General features: G+C 36.7%; 1 protein-coding gene across 2 annotated transcripts in view; it reads right to left on the bottom strand.

Annotated features, from left to right (window-relative positions):
* The window catches only part of LOC140230650 (cation channel sperm-associated protein 2-like), a 26,817-nt gene extending 3,803 nt beyond the window's left edge, over positions 1-23,014 (bottom strand). Inside the window, exons 1-11 of one of the 2 annotated variants that reach the window (XM_072310791.1) lie at positions 22,725-23,014; positions 19,207-19,389; positions 18,477-18,545; positions 13,959-14,131; positions 12,270-12,431; positions 9,005-9,129; positions 6,312-6,484; positions 4,866-5,001; positions 2,276-2,344; positions 1,360-1,503; positions 1-34 (exon numbers count right to left, since the gene is read on the bottom strand). The exon at positions 1-34 is cut by the window's left edge and continues 55 nt beyond it. In XM_072310791.1, coding sequence (XP_072166892.1) covers positions 1-34; positions 1,360-1,503; positions 2,276-2,344; positions 4,866-5,001; positions 6,312-6,484; positions 9,005-9,129; positions 12,270-12,431; positions 13,959-14,131; positions 18,477-18,545; positions 19,207-19,389; positions 22,725-22,896 — 1,440 coding nt within the window. In that variant the 5' untranslated portion in view covers positions 22,897-23,014. The remainder of the gene's footprint in view (positions 35-1,359; positions 1,504-2,275; positions 2,345-4,865; positions 5,002-6,311; positions 6,485-9,004; positions 9,130-12,269; positions 12,432-13,958; positions 14,132-18,476; positions 18,546-19,206; positions 19,390-22,724) is intronic. The other variant, XM_072310792.1, reaches the window with a different exon arrangement.
* Positions 23,015-23,395: the final 381 nt, after the last annotated feature.

Here is a 23,395-nt window from a genome sequence, read left to right as displayed (position 1 = left end):
GTCCTGACTCTGAAGAGTCCTTCTGCTAGACCTGCTATCGTGAATGAATAGAACAGCGGGGATTATTAACGCACTTGAATAAAATATGTATTAACATGATGGAGCGTGGAGATGCTTATATAAAGAGCGCGGTCGTGATGAAGGGGAAGGTTGGCTGATGTATATGGGCGGAATAATAAATCCCCTTCTCTGTAATTAGGCTTAAGATTAATCTTTCTGGATTATTTATTTTATTCCCCTTTTCACCGCGGGAAGAGACAATACTAGTATTTTGCGTCACAGCACAAAGAACTTACCGGTACTATAAACGTTTCTAGAAACAATACAACGGTGTGCGTTCAGATTCAAATGTAACCAATGAATCCTGACGCAAAAACCAAGGTCTTTTTCCATTGTACAATATTGTATGTAATAATGATAATAATAATAATGATAATAATAATAATAATAATAATAATAATAATAATAATAATAATGATAATAATAATAATAATAATAATAATAATAATAATAATAATAATAATGATAATAATAATAATAATAATGCTAATAACGAAGATATTAATAACTATTATATACAATTATATATATATATATATATAAAATTATTATATATATACAGGTATGTATGCCACCTTTCAAACAGCGTTTGACATAATCATGTACTTGGTCTAGTCATGCTATAGTCGACATCAATATAAACAAAATAAAGCTCTTTTATTCCAAGTTAAAAACATTTCTTTGTTGAATTCTCTAATAGGACCACTACACTTTATTTCTTTTTAGTATCAATGTTTACTCATTGTTTTTATCGACATTGTTCCTGGCGATCCTAAAAACCAACAGTATTTTTTACTTATTGGTCAACGACTAATCTTTTTATACTAAGACACACACAAAGCAGGAGCATTTAAACGCTCACAGAATTTGAACGAGGGATATATACAGTAGTTGACAGAATGAAACAGCTTATGAATAAAAAAAAAAAAAAACCCGTATTTATTGTGACTTTTGTTACAATGTATGAAAAAGTTGTGTGTGTTCTAATTGCTCCCCCCCCCCCTCCACCCAACTGCCTTGCGATTTAATTTGCATGCATTCGGTGATTAAACTGGGGGAAAAGAATCTGGAAACTTTGGACGCCGTGGTAAAGGTTTATTTATTTATTCATGTATTTATTTATGTTTTATAGGAAACAAAATGCATTTAAATTCACAAGCATATCGACTCGTTTATGCCAGTTATTCAAGTGGAATTTAAACGCGATAACCGCACAAGCGAAGCATAGAACAAGACACAAACAATGGACGGGTAAGTACATTGAACGGACCAAAAACACAAACCTGTGAAAAATCTCACCTCTGTTCTGGAACATTTCCTCCTACGCTGGGTGAACTTTTCTTCCCTTTACCACTCTTACTGTCGTCCTTTTCTCCAGCATCCACGTCTTCGTCTTTGTCTTTCTCGCATGTGGATACATCGTCTTCTTCTTCTTCTTCTTCACTAGATATTGCAAAAAACTCGACATCACTCCAAACCTGCACTACAGACTGTAAAATTAATGCACCCGTCTATATTGTTGTGTTACTTTGAGACGTAATTCAAACATGCAGACACATAGGGGGTGCCATAACATTGGTGATTGTCACTTTCGTCAAGAGCCAAATTACAGATACTGCATGTAGACTTCGAAAAGTTATCCGTCTGTAGCCAGCCTTCAAAAATGACGGAGAAAAAAAAAAAAACTTGCAGGAGGGATATCAAAGCTTGTGTATACGACGCCTACCTATATTATATGACATGATCTTTGATATGTTGAATCAGGGCCACATGATATTCATTGTTTTCATTAGAGCGCATTGCCGTGGAATATAGCTATGAATTCGTTAATGGGGAAAATGATGCAAACTACACATGATTTTTCTACAAAAATAACAAAATCATGGTACGTGCTCCGTCATTCATCATCCTAGACTATGTGCATACTACATCAATATGCATTTACTGTATGCTTCAGTAAAATAATCCTGCTCTTCGGATGATAATCAATAATGTATAGTTCGTTTAATGTGACAAAGTGCACTTAAAAACCTGTGGTATTATGTAATATCAAAATAATATCATGTTATTCGTCAATATAATTTGTAAAAAAAAAAGAAGGAAAATGGAAATTCAGATCAGTTTACATATATCAGGTATTTTCGGAAGTTGGACGTGAACTTTGACAATCAAGGCTCAATAATGATAGAAATAGAAACCACGTTGCTATTCTTACCTTGAAGGCTCCTCCTGAATTGTCTCCATAACTGAGTTCGTATTAAGGTCACGGGTACTCGAAGTACGCCTGAGCGTGCATGGAAACGTTAAATTGTTTGAGATGGTGTGAGAATGAAATGTCGATATAAGTTTACCGAGCAAGTAAGCTAGCGCTATTGCATTTTATTCCATGAAATAAACTGCACCTGTCACATACCCACACTTAAAAACAAGCAAGCAAACAAACAAACAAACAAACAAAAGCCACAATCATGAAAGTTGGAAGAGCTTGTCTGCATCATTGCTGTGCGATAATTACAGTGAAAAAGGTCATGTAAGAATTCCGGCAAAATCCATAAGCAGTCATCTAAAATAAAACGAAACACAGATGCGCTGTAATTATTTTGCTTTTGGATATCATACAAACAGCTGAAGACGTATATTTGAAGATTACGACAGCCCCGGAGAAAGTAGTCTTATAGAGATGGATGAGTTAAACGTGTTTTTGTTTTTGTTTTTAATCACTGTTTCAAGGCGCCAGAACTATGTAAGAGATGTCGTTGCCAATGGAAATTACCAGGTTGTTATCCATGTCAATTCGCAATGTTGTTGTTGTCGTTGTTGTTGTTGTTTTTGTTTTGTTTTTGTTTTGTTTTTTTACATCTGCTAAGCGCGTGCTGTTGTGGCTACACCATCACTGTCTCCGGACAGCATGATTAACTTGAAAGCCATCACAGTGAGCAGTCGTAATGTGTTTCTGACAGACGATTAACCTCTTGAGTGTACCTCGTTTATCGTGCCAACGCCCCCAGGAGATTAGTTAAGACCCTCGCCATGATATCTCAGAATATCCTCGTCAACAGTGTCACCCTTGAAGGATTGCAGATAAAGACCTTATTTGACAGAGATGTGAACTTTAAAGGCATAATTTACCATTTGCAGATGAACCAAAAACCCACCTTTAGTGCTTCAAATAGTTGTAAAATGTGAGTTAGGAATAGAAACAACCAATGTAAGAATTTGAATCAGTATGATCAATTCAAGTATTGTTAAATTTACAAAATGTGAACAATAGATGTAATAAAAATGTCTTAAGACTAAACTGTCTACAGTTATGGCTTCTGGAGAAAAATAGTGATATCTCCATATATTGTAGGCTTTATTGCAAACTTTTTACATAGTAGGATGTTTTGTGATACAACTGACTTAGATAATTATATGCATCAAAATGTGATATCTCGAACATTTTTTAAAATCACTTCTCCCAATGGTAAACAGTACCTTTAAAGAAGAAATAATTTCACTGTACTCTGTAACGGTCTAAAGTTAATAATAAATCTATGCTTGTATGGCGGAGGGGGACGGAATATTACAATATTCGGGTGTTTTGCGTTTGTTCTTGAATTTTTATTGCCTAAAAGATTGTTTGAACAAAACATTACGTTAAAACATAAATTTATTTCTTTCTTAATCGAAAACGCTGTTGATAGGACTGGCATAGCTGATTACTATTCTGTCAGTCCTGGTAGCGGCAGTGCTAATCGTATAGAGATGTACAAGATGAATGTAATAACGATCGGAACCATGGCAATGATAGCAATAATGACTAAAGCAATATCAATAATTGACGGTCGTGAAATTCGCTACGTAAGAACTACGTGAAACTTTATCTTATCTCTCTACATATTTCTTGATCTACATCTTATTTCTCGCTCAGCCTTGAGCATCTTATTGAGTGGAATTTTGCAACTTAGGATAAAAGCAACACTTACGCCTTATTCTAATAACATCATGGAGAGTGTTATTGTCCCTGTCATCTAGCCATCACAGTAAATGAATGTGAATGAAGCGTTCATGAATACACGTCGACTGATCAGAATATCAACAGCCCCAGGGGCAACACACATTTCGAGATACCGACCACATCCTTTCTTTCCACGATTACACTTCGTTATTTCGAAGATTTGTTAATCCGAAAATTAATAGAAGTTCGTTATTTCGAGGGTTCGTTAGTCCGAAACGAAATAAAGTTCGTTAGTACGCACCGTCTTTATACACACTTTCGGATTAACGAACCTTATTCTGTTTTCGGATTAGAACTTTACTTCATTTCGGATTAACGAAGTTTCGGAAAAAAGAACCTTATTTCATTTAATGGGGGCGCTGTGGCATAGAGGAATAAAGTATACCAGTGCCACATAGGCCTAAAACCGGCACTGGTGGATACCCGCCCAGTGCTTGAATACGTACGTCCATGGGTAAGATGTTTTACCCACCTCTGGACCCAGGTGTATATATGGGTACCTGGCAACGCTATAGGGTAATAATAATGACAGGGCGCTCTGGTATAGCAGTGACAACACTGAAGAGACTACCCTTGATAAAGAAGACCTAGTTATTATTATCAACGAACCTTGGAAACAACGAACATTTTTCATTTTCTGATTAACGGACCTTCGGAATAACGCCCCAAATGTTCGGATAAACAAACCTCAAGGTGTATAGGGAATTTGTGTGTTTTGGAATAACTAACTTCCGAAATAACGAACCTTATTTATTTTCGGATTAACGAACCTTCGGAATATCGAAAATCACCATTTTCTACACACCTGCCAGTGTTAAGCTCCTGGTCCTGTCGCTCCAGCTCTTCGTTGAAGCGCTCCGCGTCAAGCTGCATCTGGATCATAACCTCTTGCTCGCGGACCTCCTCAAACAGCTCGTTGCGAATGTTCTGAAAGTTGTTCACTGACGGGAGAAAATACATCAACATTCGAGTTTTAGAGGGGATAGGATGGGGAGTAATTTTGGTCCGTGCCATGACGATCACTTGAATTACAACGACGAACACTTTCGAACTGTGTTGTCAGTCAACAAAATATTCGTCATGGTCTCGTCACCAATTAATTCCTTGCCTATTGAATGAAGCAGTTCTCATGCCTATCAACATCGATACGATGATTACTGAATGAATTGCATGGCTGTGTCTGATGACAAACCCGATTATCTGTTTGTTAGTAATTTCTTTTTTATGGAAGAGGCATGTCATTTTCATGATCGTATAAAAAGGGTGCTTTACGTCTTCATGTAATTGGCATTCGCTGCAGCACCGATTTCAACTATACCTTTTTTGTTTTAATCATTGCATTCGAACTTATAAATTCTGTTTTGTAAGTGAAGCCCATACTTCAAGTACCTTTGGAGATTGTTGCTTAATATATTCCCAGTAAATCTGGCATTTATAAATCATAATCGACGGCCACTTTGTCATTCTTCATTTCAAAACTAAGTAGTTCCTTCAAGGGATTCACATAACGAGTCCCTCCGTTTGTCGCAGAACACTGTCATTTTGTCAGACTGACATCAAAGTGCATGATTTCTCATTCATATGAACATTATGTTGTCGATAAAACATTGAATTCAATACCTTTTCAATATGGTTACATTCACGTTCTCCTGGAAGAAAAAAAAACCCACGAAGAACTACAAATAAATTGAATTGACCTGAAAAAAAGAATCAAGGGGTGTATGACAAGGGATGAACAGGCGAATTCAAAGTCTAGAGGAAACAATGCTCTCGGCGTCAGATGAGCGAAATTTATTTGAGCCCAATCTGCAATTCGAAATCCAATATCATATTAACGATTTGCTGTTGTCATTGGTGACCTGTTCGTGTGTAATGTGTGTGGCAATTGTGAATCGCTAGAGGGTTGAGTAGAAGCCCTGAAGATCCTTTATAATCAGAGATAACTATATGCTTCAAGATTTTTTTTTTCAAAGTGGCAATTTCGTTGTTCATTTTCGTTGTTACTATTGTCCATTTTCTATCATTCCTCTCTTTCTCCTTCTCTTTCTCTTTCTTTCTCTTGTCTGTTGGATTACCTCTGAGCATATGAAAACCTCAGCTGAAGTGGATGGCTGTATGAAAATGACTGCCGAGATAGAAAGAGATAGAGGAGCAGTGTTTGTTTTTTGTTTGTTTTTTCTCTCTCTCTCTTTATGGGAGAGGGATATGTTATATAAAAATTTGGTGACGTCACCATTAACAATCCACCTACCCATGATGCCAACAAAGATGTTCTTGAAGATGAATGACCCGATGCAGATCCAGAGCATGACGTAACAGGTGGGCGCCACAGTCCCCATCACGGACCACATTTCTTTCAGCACCTTATACCACTGGTCCAGGGTGAAGAGTTGGAAGAGGGTGATCATCGCGTTACTCAGATTTCTGCATCAAGACAACGATAAAACCAGCAGAAAAAGAAGGGGAAAAAACATATCTTAGTACTATTAAAAAGCTTTTTCTTCGCTAATTACATGTATATTAGGCGCTGTATAACACAGCAATGATGAAATAGTACAAACGTAACACAAAATAATCAGAAAAATATGTGGAGTTGACAAATCATAGATCGGCTACAACAGAAATAAGATAACAAGAGTGGAAAATAATGTTGCTCTGACAACTGTTGATGGGTAAAGTGCACGGTGATATACAAAGATTGTGTTAGAGGCTTTAATTTTGTCTGTGCATTGTACGACTTATGCCGTTGACATGTAAAATTCCTTGGTGGTGTTGACTTCAACAAATTGATTACAGTATAAAAAAAACAAACAAACAAAAAAAAAAACGAAAATACACACACACACACACACACACACACACACACACACACACACACACACGGTACAGCAGAAGTTTTATTAAATCGATTTTAGAATAGAATATCGTTTTATGGAATATCAAAGTTCCACAGATCTGTATTGGCTGCATTGTCCGATATCTCTGAATGCAACACAGCCCCAAAGAAAAATGGTGCAATTTCTGTCACTGAGGAGTCCATAATTTTTTCTAGAGGTTCTAAATAGCGCATGATATATTTGTTATATATCTTCAAATATACTGTACATCTTTAAAAAAAAAAAAAGAAACAAAAATTGCGAAATGTTTTCACTTACAACCGCGCACAGTGGACGTGATTAAGCAGTGGTCTGATACCGACAGCACTTTACACACTATCGATGAATACACCATGAATATGACGTCATATTCATGGTATAGTGCACTATACCATGAATAACGTCACAGTATGGCTATATATTTCTCAAATGGCATTTTCTTTAACATGACAATGTTATATGTTTGGTCACAGATGACGCTATGTAGACCAATCAGCGAACAGGATTTGATTAATGAAGGATATATTTCTACATGTATATTATGGACACCAAACACATAATAGTGATTTGATGTGATTACACTTATTGACAGACGAGTCACTCCCAGTTGCAATTTCCCCTCAGCCAAGGCTAGGCATTAATCAAAGTGAGAGGATGAGTTATGCTTATATCGTTACAGTATAGTAGGCCACCCTAAAAAGATGCGAGGATCCGGTAATGTTGTGATAATCATAACATTGCCCTGCAGCACCCGACTATTCTTAATGTCACGCGATATGATCTTGACTGGCAAGATGAATAGTTAATGAAGTGACATTATCAAAATATACCCCGTCAGTCATTACGACGGTGAAATGATAGTATAGGGTCATACAGCCACCAAAAAAAATACGTTGTTGTTGTTGTTGTGAGTCGTTTATGCTGAGAATGTACATGTAAACATTTCTGATTTAAAATTGTCGCTAGCTGTGGCACAAGGTGATATCGTATTGCATTGTTATTGAAACAAAGCATTCGTAGTTTTTAGCAGAGCTCGGTATAGAATGGAGAATACATCGTCACAAAGCGTGCAGACGAGCAGGGAAGACGGCATGGAAGGTAATTAAGGGTGAAGGTATACTATGGGAAGGAATCTGGGATCACAGTGGTACGTAAGAACGTTCGCAGGAGGTCCACACCAGTTTGTCTTGCCTATCAGACAAAGGCTACGATGTATTGAAATTGCAGTCGCGTATTGAAACGCACCAAAACAATGATAATCCTAATTTGTGATCTGGTACATCCTCCACTGCTTGCCAACAGACAGGAATTAATTTCATTCACTCGATATAAAGGGTACTCCACTGTGCGTAAGTGAGTAAAAGTCTTTGCGTGAACGAGGCTCTAAGATGCTAATGTGAATTTGGGTTTTTCTTACCAGGAGACTCCTATTCTCGAACATGGTTCATCATTTTGTCGAAACTGATCTCGTTCTAGAGGGTGGGTAATATCCTCATATTTTTTCAAATACAGTGTATATGTGTGTGTGTGTGTGTGTGCGAAAGTGTGCTTGATTGTATGAAAGGATTTGGACATTACTGGGGGGGGGGGGGTAGGGGTGGATGGGGTTAAATTGATGTAACGAATACCTGCTCTCAATATTACATCTCATGCAAAAAAACAAACAAACAAACAAACAAACAAAACAAAAGCCGATATGATACCACTCTTTGATAGTATGTAATTCTTCGATTTTTTTTTTTTGTCTAAAAGAGATTCTGATATTACATGTTAATCACAAATGTGTAACAAGAGAACAACCAAAGCAATGAAAGTGTCAATGGTATAAAATGTACGTAGAATACAAGTCATTATGTAGAATACAAGTATATAATATGATAATTTAATGACAATTGTTGTTACAGTGACAATAATGATAGAATATGGAAAATTTATAGCATCGTTATGACAAGTATATCAACATTACGTGATTATCATCATGAAATTTTGTTGTTGCTATTATTCTATCCCTACATTGTTAGCATCATCATTATTAAGTTGTTCCATGAAAAATGAAAATCTGACTGACTTGAAGCTGTCCTTGAAATGGAGGTCTCCCCTGAGCGACCTCGAGTAGCTTTCGAAGAAGATGATGCCGGTGATGGCGAAGATGTATGAGAATAGGAGGAAGAGCACGAGGATGAAGGACATTGCCTGTGTGTGTGGAATGAAAAGGTGGTGTTCGCTATTCCGACGGTTCGTTATTGCTGAACACACTATACCATATACCTAGAAGTTCGTTAATCCGAACATTTATGGCGTTAGTCCGAAAGTTCATCAATTCGGAAATAAAGTAAGGTTCGTTATAATCAGTTCTTACTCAATATCTGCAGCTATTCATTTTTTTTTTTGCCAAACTGCATTTCTGATTTTTAATTGATTTTTTTTTCTCCATTTATTCTAGTATCTTTGGTACGATTTTGTGATGCAGTCAGGGATATTCCATTATATTTACAGGTGTGAGCCCTATACTCTCTATCAGAGAAGAGTTGTGGCATGTTAATCTATCTGGCTAGAGAGGGCAGCACATTGGATATTTAACCAAATTTTGAATTCGTAATTTTTTAACGGATGATTATAGTTTCCTCAAACTGGCATTGAATATCTAGAAAGTTCAGAACTTTTCAATTTCTTAAAACGTCTGCCATTCTGTTCGTCTTATGTCAGTCTATTGATCAAAGTTTATTTCGCTGTTGGAAATGATTACTTACAACATAAAATTGAAAAAAAATTACCTGGGTGGGTACATGGTATTTTGTCATTATAACGTTCCAAAAACAAACAAACAAACAAACAAAACAAGAGGGAGCTACAGCTGGAATTTCAACTGGCATGTATACCAAAGTAAGGAAGAAAGTCGTCGACAATTTATTTCAAAAATTACTTAAACTGCATTCTCGAAGCTCCACACTAGTACGTCACTGAAGATCGAGAAACGGTTACATTTCTAAAACTGATGTAAAACAATGACTGTATAAATCAATATTTTGTACATCATTGTACAATGTATACGTATACTGCCCCAAGAAATCACGTCAAGCAGCCATAGATGGATTTCATTACTAGTTACTCAATATCGATTTAATGGACGTCATCTATTCACCTCTTTCTCTCTCAGTCTTTTTATCTCTATTTGAGAGATATATATATATAATGTGTATATATATAAATATAAATATATATATAAATATATATATATGTATATATATATATATATATATATATATATAAAATAGCATACATACTTATGATACAGGCCGGCAGTGCATGACAAAAGTTATAGTGCACGTAAAATATAACGATTGCAGACGATAACCCACTATCGATTTGATATCGGTTTTTGCTCCCTCATTTTAATCATCGAGTACTGAATCCCGCACCTCATCGACGCGATTGCGCCACAACCGCGATATGCTTTGCTCGATATTATCGTTATTCTCGATTCTCGCTGGCTATGCCAGCAACTTATCTGTGTGGGACTAAACTATCAGCGGTAGATTCAAACATGGAAGCTGAAACGAAGAGGTTCGCTACTTTTACAGAGACTGATCTATATAAACAGTATCTACGAATTTTGGACTCCCTGTTCTGAAAAGGAATCAATCCGACGGATATTGAGCAAGTCAACCCAAGATTTGTGCCGCTTTCTCCGTACATTCTACGCGAAAGTGCGCCGTGGAAATGGGTAGCGTGTGTACGGTATACGCTAAGCGCTCTTTGATTACGCTACGCTATGAATTTTTACTACGACATTTACAACACACTCTCGGAATCCACTTGTGCAGCAATTTATGGTGACTTCAATGATGCCTGGCACGAGCCTTGTGTTTAAATCCAGTAGATCCCTAATCCTACAAAACATCATCTAGTCCTGGTCCTGGACCCACAGTGCAGTAAGTAAACTTAGGGCGTCGAACGTGTTACTGTTAGATCCATGGTAGACCTATTGTAGGGTCAAGTGTTAACTAACGTTAGCTCTGTCGCTCGTAAGTGACGTAGACATGATCTAGTAGTAGTAGTAGTATAACGTTAGGCCAGGGCCCCTAGACCTAATCTATCGTAGGGCCTAGAAATCGTTAGATATAACCACGTAGACCCTAACACGGCAGGATTTTGTCTACACAGGTTCAAAGAAAATGGTATTATTGCTTGTCTAGACACGCGTAGGCCCTAACGTTAAATGATCTAGGCTTTCGTATTTTTTCAATTTATCTTGCCTGGGTATGTATGCTATTTTATATAACACATAGTGCATGACATCTTATTGCACTATAACAAGTACCAAGCACCTCCAAATTCTGAATTTGCCCTCAGGCAATTATATTCAATTCGGCCTGCGGCCTCATTGAATATAACTGGCCTTCGGGGCAAATTCAGAATTTGTCGGTGCTTATATTGTTATAGTGCATTCAGCCTCATGCACTATATATATAATATATATATATATATATATATATATATATATAATTATATTTCCATCGTTTCATTTATTCTTTGTTACCATTGCAAAGTGCATTGTTTTCTCGTGATACAATAATCCATACTTATATTTTGCATCATAATTTATGACTTGTTTATACTTCTTTCAAATTGTTCAGCAATATTGAATTGACAGATGTATACTTTGTACACTGTATTATGTATTACTTTTTGTTTTGTTCGATGAAAATAGGATGAGATTTGAGGAATATGGCTTCATAGCTTTACTCGCAAGTTTATATGGGATGTATCTAGAGATAATGTGAGACGTAGATAGAAATTTTGACTATACCATAAATAAGACAATAAATGCTTGGAAGGAGAGAGAATATAAATATTGCTAGAGGTATATATCTGTTCGGACAAGAAACCATGAATTTGGCAGGGGACAATGCGCCGAAACACTTTAAAACGATTGAATCACGAAAACGACTGAAGTACGGTAATCTGAAAGTGAAAAAAACAAACAAACAAACAAACCCAACAATCATATTATTTTCATCACCGTCACATTTTTCGTGCTAGTCATTACTTTCGTTGAGAATCGTGTTAGTCTTGTTCGACGAATCTGGCAATATTTACCATGATCAGTCACTTCTGAAATAAACATAACGAAAATGGAATACTATATAGTGCTTAAAATATATATACCTGATATTTCTGCTATGGATAGCATCTATAGATTTGTAATCGTGAACTGGTTGATGGAAACTCCACCAATGCACGATTGATAAGGCCCGTGGTGTATGAGAAACGTTTGGATGGGAAAATTTATATACATTTCTCGAACGTGCGAGTGAAAAGTTCATTCTTACGTTGAATGCCTTGGTGATAGCCAGAGCGATCATACGGGCCTGTCGGAAGCGAGACACCATCTTGAGGGCGCGAAAGATGCGAAACACGCGGATATTACTGACGATTACTTTGAGCTCCGACAGGTCACGCGCGTAGAAGGCAATAATCTCCGGCACGAACGACTGACGGGTCGCCGATTGACGAAGGAGAGAACAGACAAGGGGCAGAGGGGCGTAGAGAGAAGAAAACGATGAATTACTATGGATGAACAGAGGTTTTGCGTATTGTCACTCACATGAGGTTAACATGTTACAGTAATTCACACTTGGACCAATGATACTTGGGTTTGACGGAGAAAAAAGCAACAACATTTGTTTTATATCATTTAAGGGCTTGGGATACTGTAAGACTTCTTATCGAATTAAAATCATCTCTTAGACAGGTTGCAATGTCGACGCCCGCCAGCCCCAGCAATGAATGAATAAATAAATAGATAGATAAATAAATAAATAAATAAATAAATCAATCAATCAATCAATCAATCAATCAAAATACATACATAAATATAAAGATAAACAAATAAATAAATAAATGAATATAAAATTATATTACTTTGTTACCCATCAACTGTGTTAACGGCGTTGTAAATATACTATACAAAATACACACTGACACACACACACACACACACACACACACACACACACACACACACACATATATATATATATATATATATATATATATATAATAGGCATATGAAAAAATAATATATTACATATCGTTAACACATACCGGACGACATTTTGTGTATACCTATGTAAATGAACTTTCCAATTAAAGCAATGCATTCCCACCCGAGTAAAATAATAATGCGTGCACGAATGAGAATCACAACTTTTAGAGGCTTGCTTAAAAAACAAAACAAAACAAACAAACAAACAACCCGGACCCGAGATCGCTAATCTTCCACTTCTGTCCCACCCCCTCCTCATCTTGGAAAAAATGGATGGAGACAGGTGTGATGTCGAAACAAAAATTAGAAACGCGACCATCATATCCCATGATGGAGCCCCCTCCCTGCCCCCCATCTCTCCCCCATGCACCCTACTCGATCCCCGTATGTGGAGTCATCCAGAGATGGGTTCGCCTCACAAATCGATATCGGGGGTATCCCTGTGCATACCTCGACTGCCGCATGTGTGGTTTGGTGGGTTATTCCGTGGCGACATTGTTACAAGACTCGAATCGCTTCTCTGACTTATTACCCCATATGTTTATCTTGAATCTGTCTGGAGTAGAATTTATATTATGAGAATCGATATCGCTGTAGCACTGAGAGAGATCCTCGTCCGGCAATAAACATCAGCATGAGAAGGTCACAGGGAATCCCAAAATAGATCTCTTTTGGGAATGTCTTTCCACGCGAAACTGAATTTTATCCAGAATGTTATTTCATGTCACGGTATAGAATGTATCACGTACCAGTTTAAATCAAATTCCAGCTGAAAATGCCAACATTTCTGGTATCGAGTTTAAACGATAACAAAGTATCGCTCGCGAAATATGATAGACCTCCATGGATAAACCAGGGAGGTTAACAGAGGAATCAATATATTAATAAATTGACAGATTCAAAGATGAATGAGGAACGTATATTTTTGAACAACATGATGGGGGGGGGGGGGGAGAATTTGACTTTGACTTACTGCCACGGTGACGACAAAGTCAAAGATGTTCCAACCGTTGTTCCAGAAGAGGAAGAAGTTGTCCAGCCACTTGAGGAGGATCTCGACCATGAAGAGGAAGAGCGAGCAGTAATCGAAGATCTCGAGGAACTTCTGAAGACCGGCGAGGCTCGGGTCAGTCCTATCGCTGACCTCTGTGACACATTGAGAGAGAGAGAGAGAGAGAGAGAGAGAGAGAGAGAGAGAGATAGATAGATAGATAGATAGAGATAGATAGATAGATAGAGAGAGAGAAATAAATGAAACTAAGTTTACGTTTCACACCTTTCGCACAGAACCTTTTCGAGCCACATCGTGATCACCTAAAACCACCGTATTAAAACTATATAGTCACGTACTAATATAAGTTGAGGAAAATTCATAATGAATAATGAATGCCAGGAACCGTCTTGCTGTGGTTAATTGAGGTGAATTTTTCTATAAAAACAAAATTCTACACCATTTGCAGTTTGTACGTGATCTATATACTTCAAAAGAAGGACTAGAGTGTTATTTTTTCTGTTTACTGGTTATGTTGTTGTTGTATTTTATTGTGTTAATTAACAAATTAATCATGTACACATTTTTTGAGTGTCAAAATAGTGCCTTTCAGGCCCTCTGAACAGACTTTGCGCTCACAAAAAAAAACAAAGAAACGAACAAACAAACAAAACATTGAGGATTGAAGGTAAATTACTGTCGTTCGTTTGTACTAAGATGCATTCGTTTCTTCGATTTTTCTTTTTAGCTATAAAAAAAAAATGGTATCCGTCTCAATGGGAATATACGTACAGTATAGTGTGGCCCTTTCTATTAATTGCATGGCGTTCTTACCCGCCTCATGTTGCGTTGAATACGGATTAATGTTTCTTTGAAAGTCACTCAGATACCCCCCCCCCCCCCCAATCCTTTCCCCACACCTCCTCTCATTTTGTCTAAGCTCATTTCCGGAGGTGATGTGTGGCGTCGAACATAATACGTGTTGAATTTCACGTCGAACAGGTCTAATGGTCTCAAAGTGAGAAACCTTAGAATACGCTGATTAAAGGCATGTTCAGATCACATTGTTGACTCTTCTTGATGTTGAACAATGATGGCGACAAATATTGTTGCGATGCTTTATTATCATTTACACCACGACGAAGCAATAAGGTTTGCAAAAGTAATTATGGGCAAAAGTCTCTTTCTCACAACTTTGATGAAAAGACGGTGTTATGATCTGCAATACTATCACAGTTCGTGTTCAAACTGTCAATTCTGTTTTTATTAACTTTAATTTTGTATTGGGCCTTCGTGTACAAAGCGATTGCATGTCACCTATAATACGTCAAAGCGTGTTTTCCCAATAGATCTTTCGGTGCAAGATATCAGACGTCATTTTCATAACATGGTGGGAGTCAGCCTACGGTATATAGAGGGAGGTTTACTGCCGTTTAATAGAGTGGATCTCTCGCGTTCTGAAATGACATCTCAAGTAGTGCACCCCCACACCAGCCCTCAATTCACGGTCATGATGTACATGTATTCATATCTCATGAAAAAGACCGTTCATACTATAATATGCGAAGGCGACAAACTGGCGGATTATGTGCCTGCTATAAAGTAAATACATGGGAAACAAAAGAATATTTTCGGGTCTGGGTTTAGGGGAAAAAAAAACACTTTTAGAGTCCAACTTGTTTTTTATTTGTTTGTCTGTATGTTTGTCTGTTGTCGTTTTTTTTTTTTTTTTAAATCTTACTTGAGTTTAGGAACCGGCTCATTTCTTTTATCCATGCGAAACCACTACCAGGTTTCATACAATCATGTACACTCGTGAGCGACTTATATGGGTTCCATATAGAAGAAAATTTAGAGTAGATGAAAAATCCCTTTTTATAAATAAGCCAAGTCTGGCGCCTTTATAAAAGGAGAACGGTATAGCCGCCGTATACCTATAGCGTCTTTTGAGTGATACCTCTTGCTTTGCATACAAAACATGTGCTCCAAATAAAAGGTTACAGCAAAGATATATACCTCGCAGTTTCTTAAACAGATTGTTTATATGGGGCTATACTTTCCTCAGTCGTCATGCAATGCCCTTTAACTACAAGTGAGCACAATCACCAAAGAAATTACTTATTCAGACATATACAAAAAAAAGTATCCCCTTAAAAAAAACAAACAAACACAAGAGTAAAAGTAATGCCATAAGCTGACACTCAAGCGAATTTACAAAAGCAAGACTATATACCGAGAAAGACACATGCCTAAGATCTTTTAAACATGAACAATGAGAATTATGATGGTCGTATATAGTTATTTTTCTCATTTGCTATCAGAGTCCATTCCACTCAAGTCTTGATTAGCCTGAAGTGACTTGATAACAGCGTCTTTTGATTATTGTTGCAGTATGGCTTTTCTTGATAGCAGAGACGGACTGCATAGGAGCATGTCTTACACTTAGAGGCATGATGCCACTTCTGCAATTTGTCCCTTCAGTAACACGTTTTGCACATGCTGGACATATTTTCCGATTGTGTGTTTATGAGATAGTTTGAATCAAGAGTCGTATTTGCATTCAAACTGATACCTTTATTTTGGTTCTCATGTTCTTTGTATACAAAACAAAAAAGTACAATGATTCTGCAGCATATTCTCTATAAACATCAGTTTGATTAAAGAACGTATACTCTTGTTCACACCCACTAAGTCTGTGAACTTGACGTTATGAATGGTTTGTGACCTCATTTGTTTGTTTGCTTGTTTGTTTATTTCTTGTCGCGTTCCTTGAGCTGTCACATTGCAGTGTCCGAGCAAAGTTCTTCAATCAGTACTGATGTAAATGTGTTGCCTCTTTTGCATGGTTTCTGCTCTGGCCGCATGTGATAAGTATGCATAGAGTTATACCAGGAATGACTCATCTTGTTTACTTCTGCTATCGTTCTGTAAGTCGATATTTTCTTTCCACAATAGCAAACGAGAGATTTATCAATAGATTAGGGAACAGGAGCAGTAACATGGTTGTTCTATGGCATTTCGTAATGTAGATGGACATTGGGTTCAATTAATCGATATCTCAAGTACCATAATCTTGCTTTTAAAGACAAACCTATTTTATGGTCACTTGATCTACTAAATACAAATGGAGGATAGACAGTATACACACTCCAAATGCATAATTAGCCTTCATGCAGTTCTAAGTCACACCAGCCTTCGGCCTCCAGTCTAGGTGAAATAAAACTGCACTTGGGCTCTAATTATCCAAATATAGCGTCCACATAGTCTATAAGAGTGCATTCAAGATCATGCACTACTTACATATTTTCAATTTCAATTTCAATTTCAGCTTCAATTTATTTTCATATATCTGAAGAAGACGTCGTCCAAAAACAAACAAACAAACAAACAAACCATAAACAATAAAAAATTTGCAAAGTAAAGATCACCTAAAACATTCACCTGAATGTACAACTATCTCGAGATGAAAATAAATGTAATCGTCTATTTCCTACAGTAGTATTAATTGGCAATAATGTCGTAAGGTTGGACAATAGGTCTATAAAGCAAGTTTGTTAATAGGTAGGTCCGAGAATAAACTATATATAAAAATAAGTGTAGAGAAATACAAAACACAGATCGATATTACGTAGACCAAATAATTGAGGAAAAATTATAAAGAAAAACAACTGTTGTTATCATGATAAGACTCAGAGAAGCCACATGATGCAAGGGCAAGTGACATCACTGACAAACAAAGACATGGAAGACAATAACAGCTGAAATTATGATGATTTAAATTGGATTAGGCGCAGATTTCTTTAAAATGTCAGGGTTGTTTCATATCATACATTGTTATACAAATAGTGAATGGTCACGAGTGCAATGGTACGAGATTTCGCACGAGGTGAAAGATAGAGGCGCTCTATTCAACGAGGCGAAGCCGAGTTGAATAGTGCGCCTCATCTTTCACCGAGTGCGAAATCTTGTTCCATTGCACGAGTAAAGACCATACACTATTTGTTTTATACAACGTCCAAGTAGATCTTTATTTGGTTAGAGGATTGTTGGGTAGGTCTAAGTAGGCCTAGAAGTCTATATATGTATGAAAAATATAGCCATACTTACATGTGGATCCACTGCGATTCTCTTTCTGGCTTGTGCAATCAGTGTAGATACAGGTCGTCACAGCTGGCGCTCATACGTTACACGTGCACTAGCACTACGTAGGCCTACATACGCGCATGCATGTACCGCACACGTACACTGCGCTAGCTGCATATGCGATCCTCAATATGCAACACACACAGTACATGCAGTACCGTACAATTTCTCGAACCGTGGAATAGAACAAAAAAATCGAACCAAGTTGCACGCAAAAATAGAATCAAAATTGCATGGCGCGTTGAATGGAGTACTTATTGAGTAGCACGTCACCAACAATCCTCCAATCAAATTACAAGGATCTACTTGGACGTTGTATAAATATCGATATTACACACTTTTCTGATATACGCTTACCTGATTGTATTCCCAGGGTTAAAGAATTCGAAAGAATGAGGACGAGCATAAAATTCTGGAAATAAGAAGCTGGTTTGTGATGATCAGGTTAAGGAAAATATTTGTAAATGTGTAATCCGTGACATCGGTGTCCTACGTTAACACATTCAACCAGACTTAGATAATTGATCTTTTAATTGATCTTATTTTTGCCGTATATTTTCATAACAACGTGTACCACATCGGGTTTTTTTTTTTTTACTTTTTATTTTACAGTAAAGTGACTGTATATGGTTAATACTAACATTACCCGGATTGTTCACAAGACCTACCACTATATAAACCCAGTCATAGGCAGTTGGAACTCTTTCGTATAGAGCGAATATTCTTTCTCGATTACATTCAATAACTGAAGGGTTAAAAAACAAACACATTACACACACAATACCAATACCTGCACCTGGCCTTGCTTTGTCATTAACTATTACATAGGCCTATAATTCTATACTCTTCTTCACGCTATCATGATGCTAATATTGCATTAACAAGTTATTCACTTACCGAAAATCTCATTGATGAAGTTCCGTCCAATAGAGTAACTATTATGCAAGTCGATTCATACAAAATCTAATGTTGAGTGGTAGGCCTATATTATGTAGTTTATGTCGCTGAAATACAAAGTCATGCATCACTATACGTACGTTTTGTTTTGATTGTTTGTTTGTTTTTTGAGGACAGGAAAAAAGGATACTCTCCAGTACGTAGTGCGCCCACATGTCGAGTGGAGGGTTTTTGGAGTTCTTGTTGCGGACGCGATTTTTCCGCCGGTCATTCCGACTAACCATTTCCGCCGTGCTGTCCTTCCTGGAGTAGACCTGGAACTTGACCAGTCCGTGCGGATTGTCCACCATCATTTTCTTGACCGTGTCCTCTTCTGCATAAAATAATGGAGAGGGTATGACGGCACAATCATTGCAAAGATACTATAGTAGTTGAATTGAATTGAGATTCACGTTATCTCTAATGTTTGCTAAGCCCCAAGTAACCTGATACGCTTGCACGTTTTCTTTCTCTGCATTGTTTAGAGTATTGTTAGTGTATTGTCAGAGTTTGTTTATTATCTAACATTGCTTCCCAAACCTGATAAGTCTTAGTTGTATAAATGATTCACTCCTCTTTGTGTTTGAGTCTATGTGTGCGTGTTCGATACAAAATCAACATTTTTGGACTTCTTTAAGTTGCCTAAAAACTACTCTCAAACTGTGGGACTTTTTCTAATAGCTCAGAGAGCTTGTAGGGCTAAAAGTTCAGTTTATAGATAGCCAGTCAGCAGAGGTACCCGATGTACCATACCAGCATTATGATTGTTAATACTTCTCTTGTTATCAGGGACGGAACGTTTTTCGGGGTGGGGGATGGGAGGGGGTTAGGCTTGTGGTTAGTTGGATCAGGGGTCAATGCTTCCCCTCCCCTCCCCCTCCCCCCCCCCCCCCTTCGATGGGAAGAATCTCAGACAGTCATGTTTCTTCTTGTGAACGTTTTCTATTTTGTTTCATTTTTCTCTTTAAATGGGGGGGGGGGGGGGAGCTGCAGGCCCAGCCCCCGTCCCCCGTTTTCATCATTATACCATGATTGATTATCATATCATATTTTGACTTGTCATCTCCCATAATGATATACGATGCCTCTTATTCTGCCTCAGATGTGAAAGAAACAGTTAGCAAAAAAAGAAAAAGAAAAAAAGATAAATAAATAACCAATTACCAGGATGCCATCATCATTCTTTTTTCACTGTACTGTAATAAGGGCCTATATATTTAAGATCTCTACACATTATGGTCCATATACATACTGAGTATAAGCCTATTGCATGTGCCGTGCACTACGGTGAGCTAAGTGTCATTCTGAGTTTGCTACTTGGCGTCATTCATGATTGTAATAATGGCGATAATAACAACAATGATGACAGACTGATTTCATTGATAATGATTATAATATTGATAGCATCATAATAATGAAGCTGGTAATACGATATCATAATCATAAAAAGATGTTGATTATAATAATGAAAATTAAGTGTATGATTACCCTTCGAAAGGTAGTCTCTTTAAGTGTTAGCATGCACTGCTCATCAAAAGTATACATGTCGTCGTTATACCAACAGCATGAAAAAAATTCAATTTTCACACCTTGGGGGTCCAAAAGGACATCGTTAGGATATTTCGTAGTCGTTAACATATTCAGAAACTGTCAAATAAAAAATATCTAAGACTATCAAACGCAATTTAATATCTGACACTGAATTCATGATGCTAAACAATATAATATACACGTGTCCCACAGGTGCATGATGCATCTGTAATAGGCTTATTCAGTGTATCTAGGGCTATATATTTTGACCTAATCCATCATACTTTACCGCACGATATCTCCGATTATTGTTTTAGAATTGAGCATAATTATGATTCAATTCAATTCAATTCAATTCAATCATAGTTTATTTCCAATCATCGAAAATAAAAAAAAAAACATAGTACAAAGTATACATGTGATGAAATATTGTTCAAACGTTTGCAAAAGATTCATGTAATATAATATATACGAGACAAATTATAGAACAACATATAACATGTACAATATTTAGGAAAACACTGTATAAATACTTCGTGGGCGAGCGGAAAATAAATAAATTCGATTATGGAAAATAGTGATCCACTAAAAAGCATAACTTTTAAAAGGTTTAAAAATAAAAATGAATCATAAATCAACAAAAATCATAACTGAAACAGGTAAACACGCCTTGTCATATGCAGGCAGTATAATTTGGAGAGGATTTCCACGTTGTGTAAAAAAGATAAACACCCTTAACGCTTTTCGGATATCATCGCGAAAGTATCTGTTATCAATGATCGCGTATGAAAACATGCAAATATTATGTACATATAACAATTCTTCCGTGAATATTGTAAATACGTTATATTATAATATATATCATTGAAAGGACTGGCCTCGACTAGCCTGCACGCTATTGCCAGTTCTTTTTTGCCAAACTATATTTCAACTATTCATTGTTGTGACATATATTAGTTGACGATGTTTGTTTGTTTGGTAAATAAATTTTATTTCATTTTATTTCATTTCATTTCATTTTATTTTATTTGTTTTATTCGAATAATATTCAAATACGATTTATTTTTAATGTCACAAATTATTTCAATTAAAAACAATTGCAACAAATCAATGTAATACAAAATATAAAAAAAAAATGTGAAGCGGGAAAAGAAAATGATCAAGTGCATAATCTATATGAAACCATTCGTTCAAAATCTTTGTGTTATTGGAAAAGAGAGACCCATGCAAAAGGCAAGCTTATAGAGATGTGGGCCCCTCAATAAACTGGACTTATATGGAAGGAAACATACCATCATTGTCATTATCAATATCATAATCATTATCATTTTTGTTGCCATGATTTCTCTCCCCATCATTGTAGTTAACTATATAGTTTCATCATCAATGTTGTAAATCATCTAAAATCTGATACATTTATCATTGTTATTTTCTGCCAAGATGTATAAAAATTCGTTTCTATATCATTTACATTATTAGAACTTGCATGATAATGCATTTTGTAATGTACTGTTGTAATGCACTATGTTACTATACCACCATCATCAGCAATCGTCATCATACCCAACTAATTAAAGTCATCACTTCGACATCATGATGTCACAATCATTATACACGATCAATATAGCAAAACAGAAAAGCTAATCATCATCATTGTCTTTTATAAACCTCCTGGAGACAAGAAGGTTTCATAGACATCTTTTAGATTGCTTTTATCATTTTGAGTTGTTTTACTGGCGCATATGACTGGGTGAAGATAAGAATAAAAGACAATTTGAGAAAATATTTTACTCACAGTTTTTTTTTTTTTTTTTTTTAAGATAAAGGACATTACCTGTACTTTCAAGTCAGCGTATGTCCCATTGCATTATTTGCTGACTTGGCATAATATATGAGCACTAAAATACAATCAAATTGATCGAAGATGTTTCATTTTTACAAAACTAAAAATTTTCATTCTCGGATATATTTATTTTGGTCGTGTCTTGTCGACATAAATTCAAAATATATTCAACAACATCTTGAACTCAAGTGAAGTCCTGTCTTGGTATAGGCCTATATAAATTGTTAATATTACACTTTTTTTTAAAGATCAAAATAGAGTTTACGAGTACCATTTAGAAATGATAATATACAAACCTGAGAAGTCTTTGGAGTAAAACTTTGGGGCATCGGAATGGCCATGGTCGTCGAAGCTTTCAAGCAGGTGGAAATCCTCAATAATCTTCGATCGAAATATTTCTGCCAGAGGAGATAATTCATCAAACATGGCAGGCGCCATTTTTGGCTCATCAATGCTGCTTCGTCCCATTATCCACTGTGAAGAATACTATCTTTCAAAATAATCGAGATCGATGCTTTTAGATCATCTGCTTAACTGACGCTGGTTTTTCTCCTTAATAGTCACAAGTCGCGTGAATGAATGCCGAATGTCGTAACCCCGTATAACACCCTGATAGTGCCCTACGAGTAATTTGGATACTACACAGAATAATTATATTATGCGTTTACCGGTATATTACTACATGTATCTGTAGTATGTTATCGCAGGAATACAACGTGGAGTCATTCTTATCGAGGCTTTCCTTGCGTTGCGCAATTTAGTAAGCGTGTGCGCACATACAACTACGCCCAGTGCACGTGGTACAAGCGCGTATCTGTGTCCATTCTTATTGGTCGAAAGTTTAGTACGGTATTCGCTGAGAAACAAAAGGGACTCTTGGATAATGTAAACCCGATTCACCTCATCCAGATGCAGGACCGGCGCAAGGGGGGGGGGGGCGCTTTTTTTTTTCTTCAAAAGCTATGCT

This window comes from Diadema setosum, chromosome 7 (assembly GCF_964275005.1).
Source record: "Diadema setosum chromosome 7, eeDiaSeto1, whole genome shotgun sequence".
Lineage (NCBI taxonomy): Eukaryota > Metazoa > Echinodermata > Echinoidea > Diadematoida > Diadematidae > Diadema > Diadema setosum.
The sequence above is the reverse complement of the archived record's forward strand: the minus strand, read 5'-3'. Positions and strand labels throughout refer to the sequence as shown.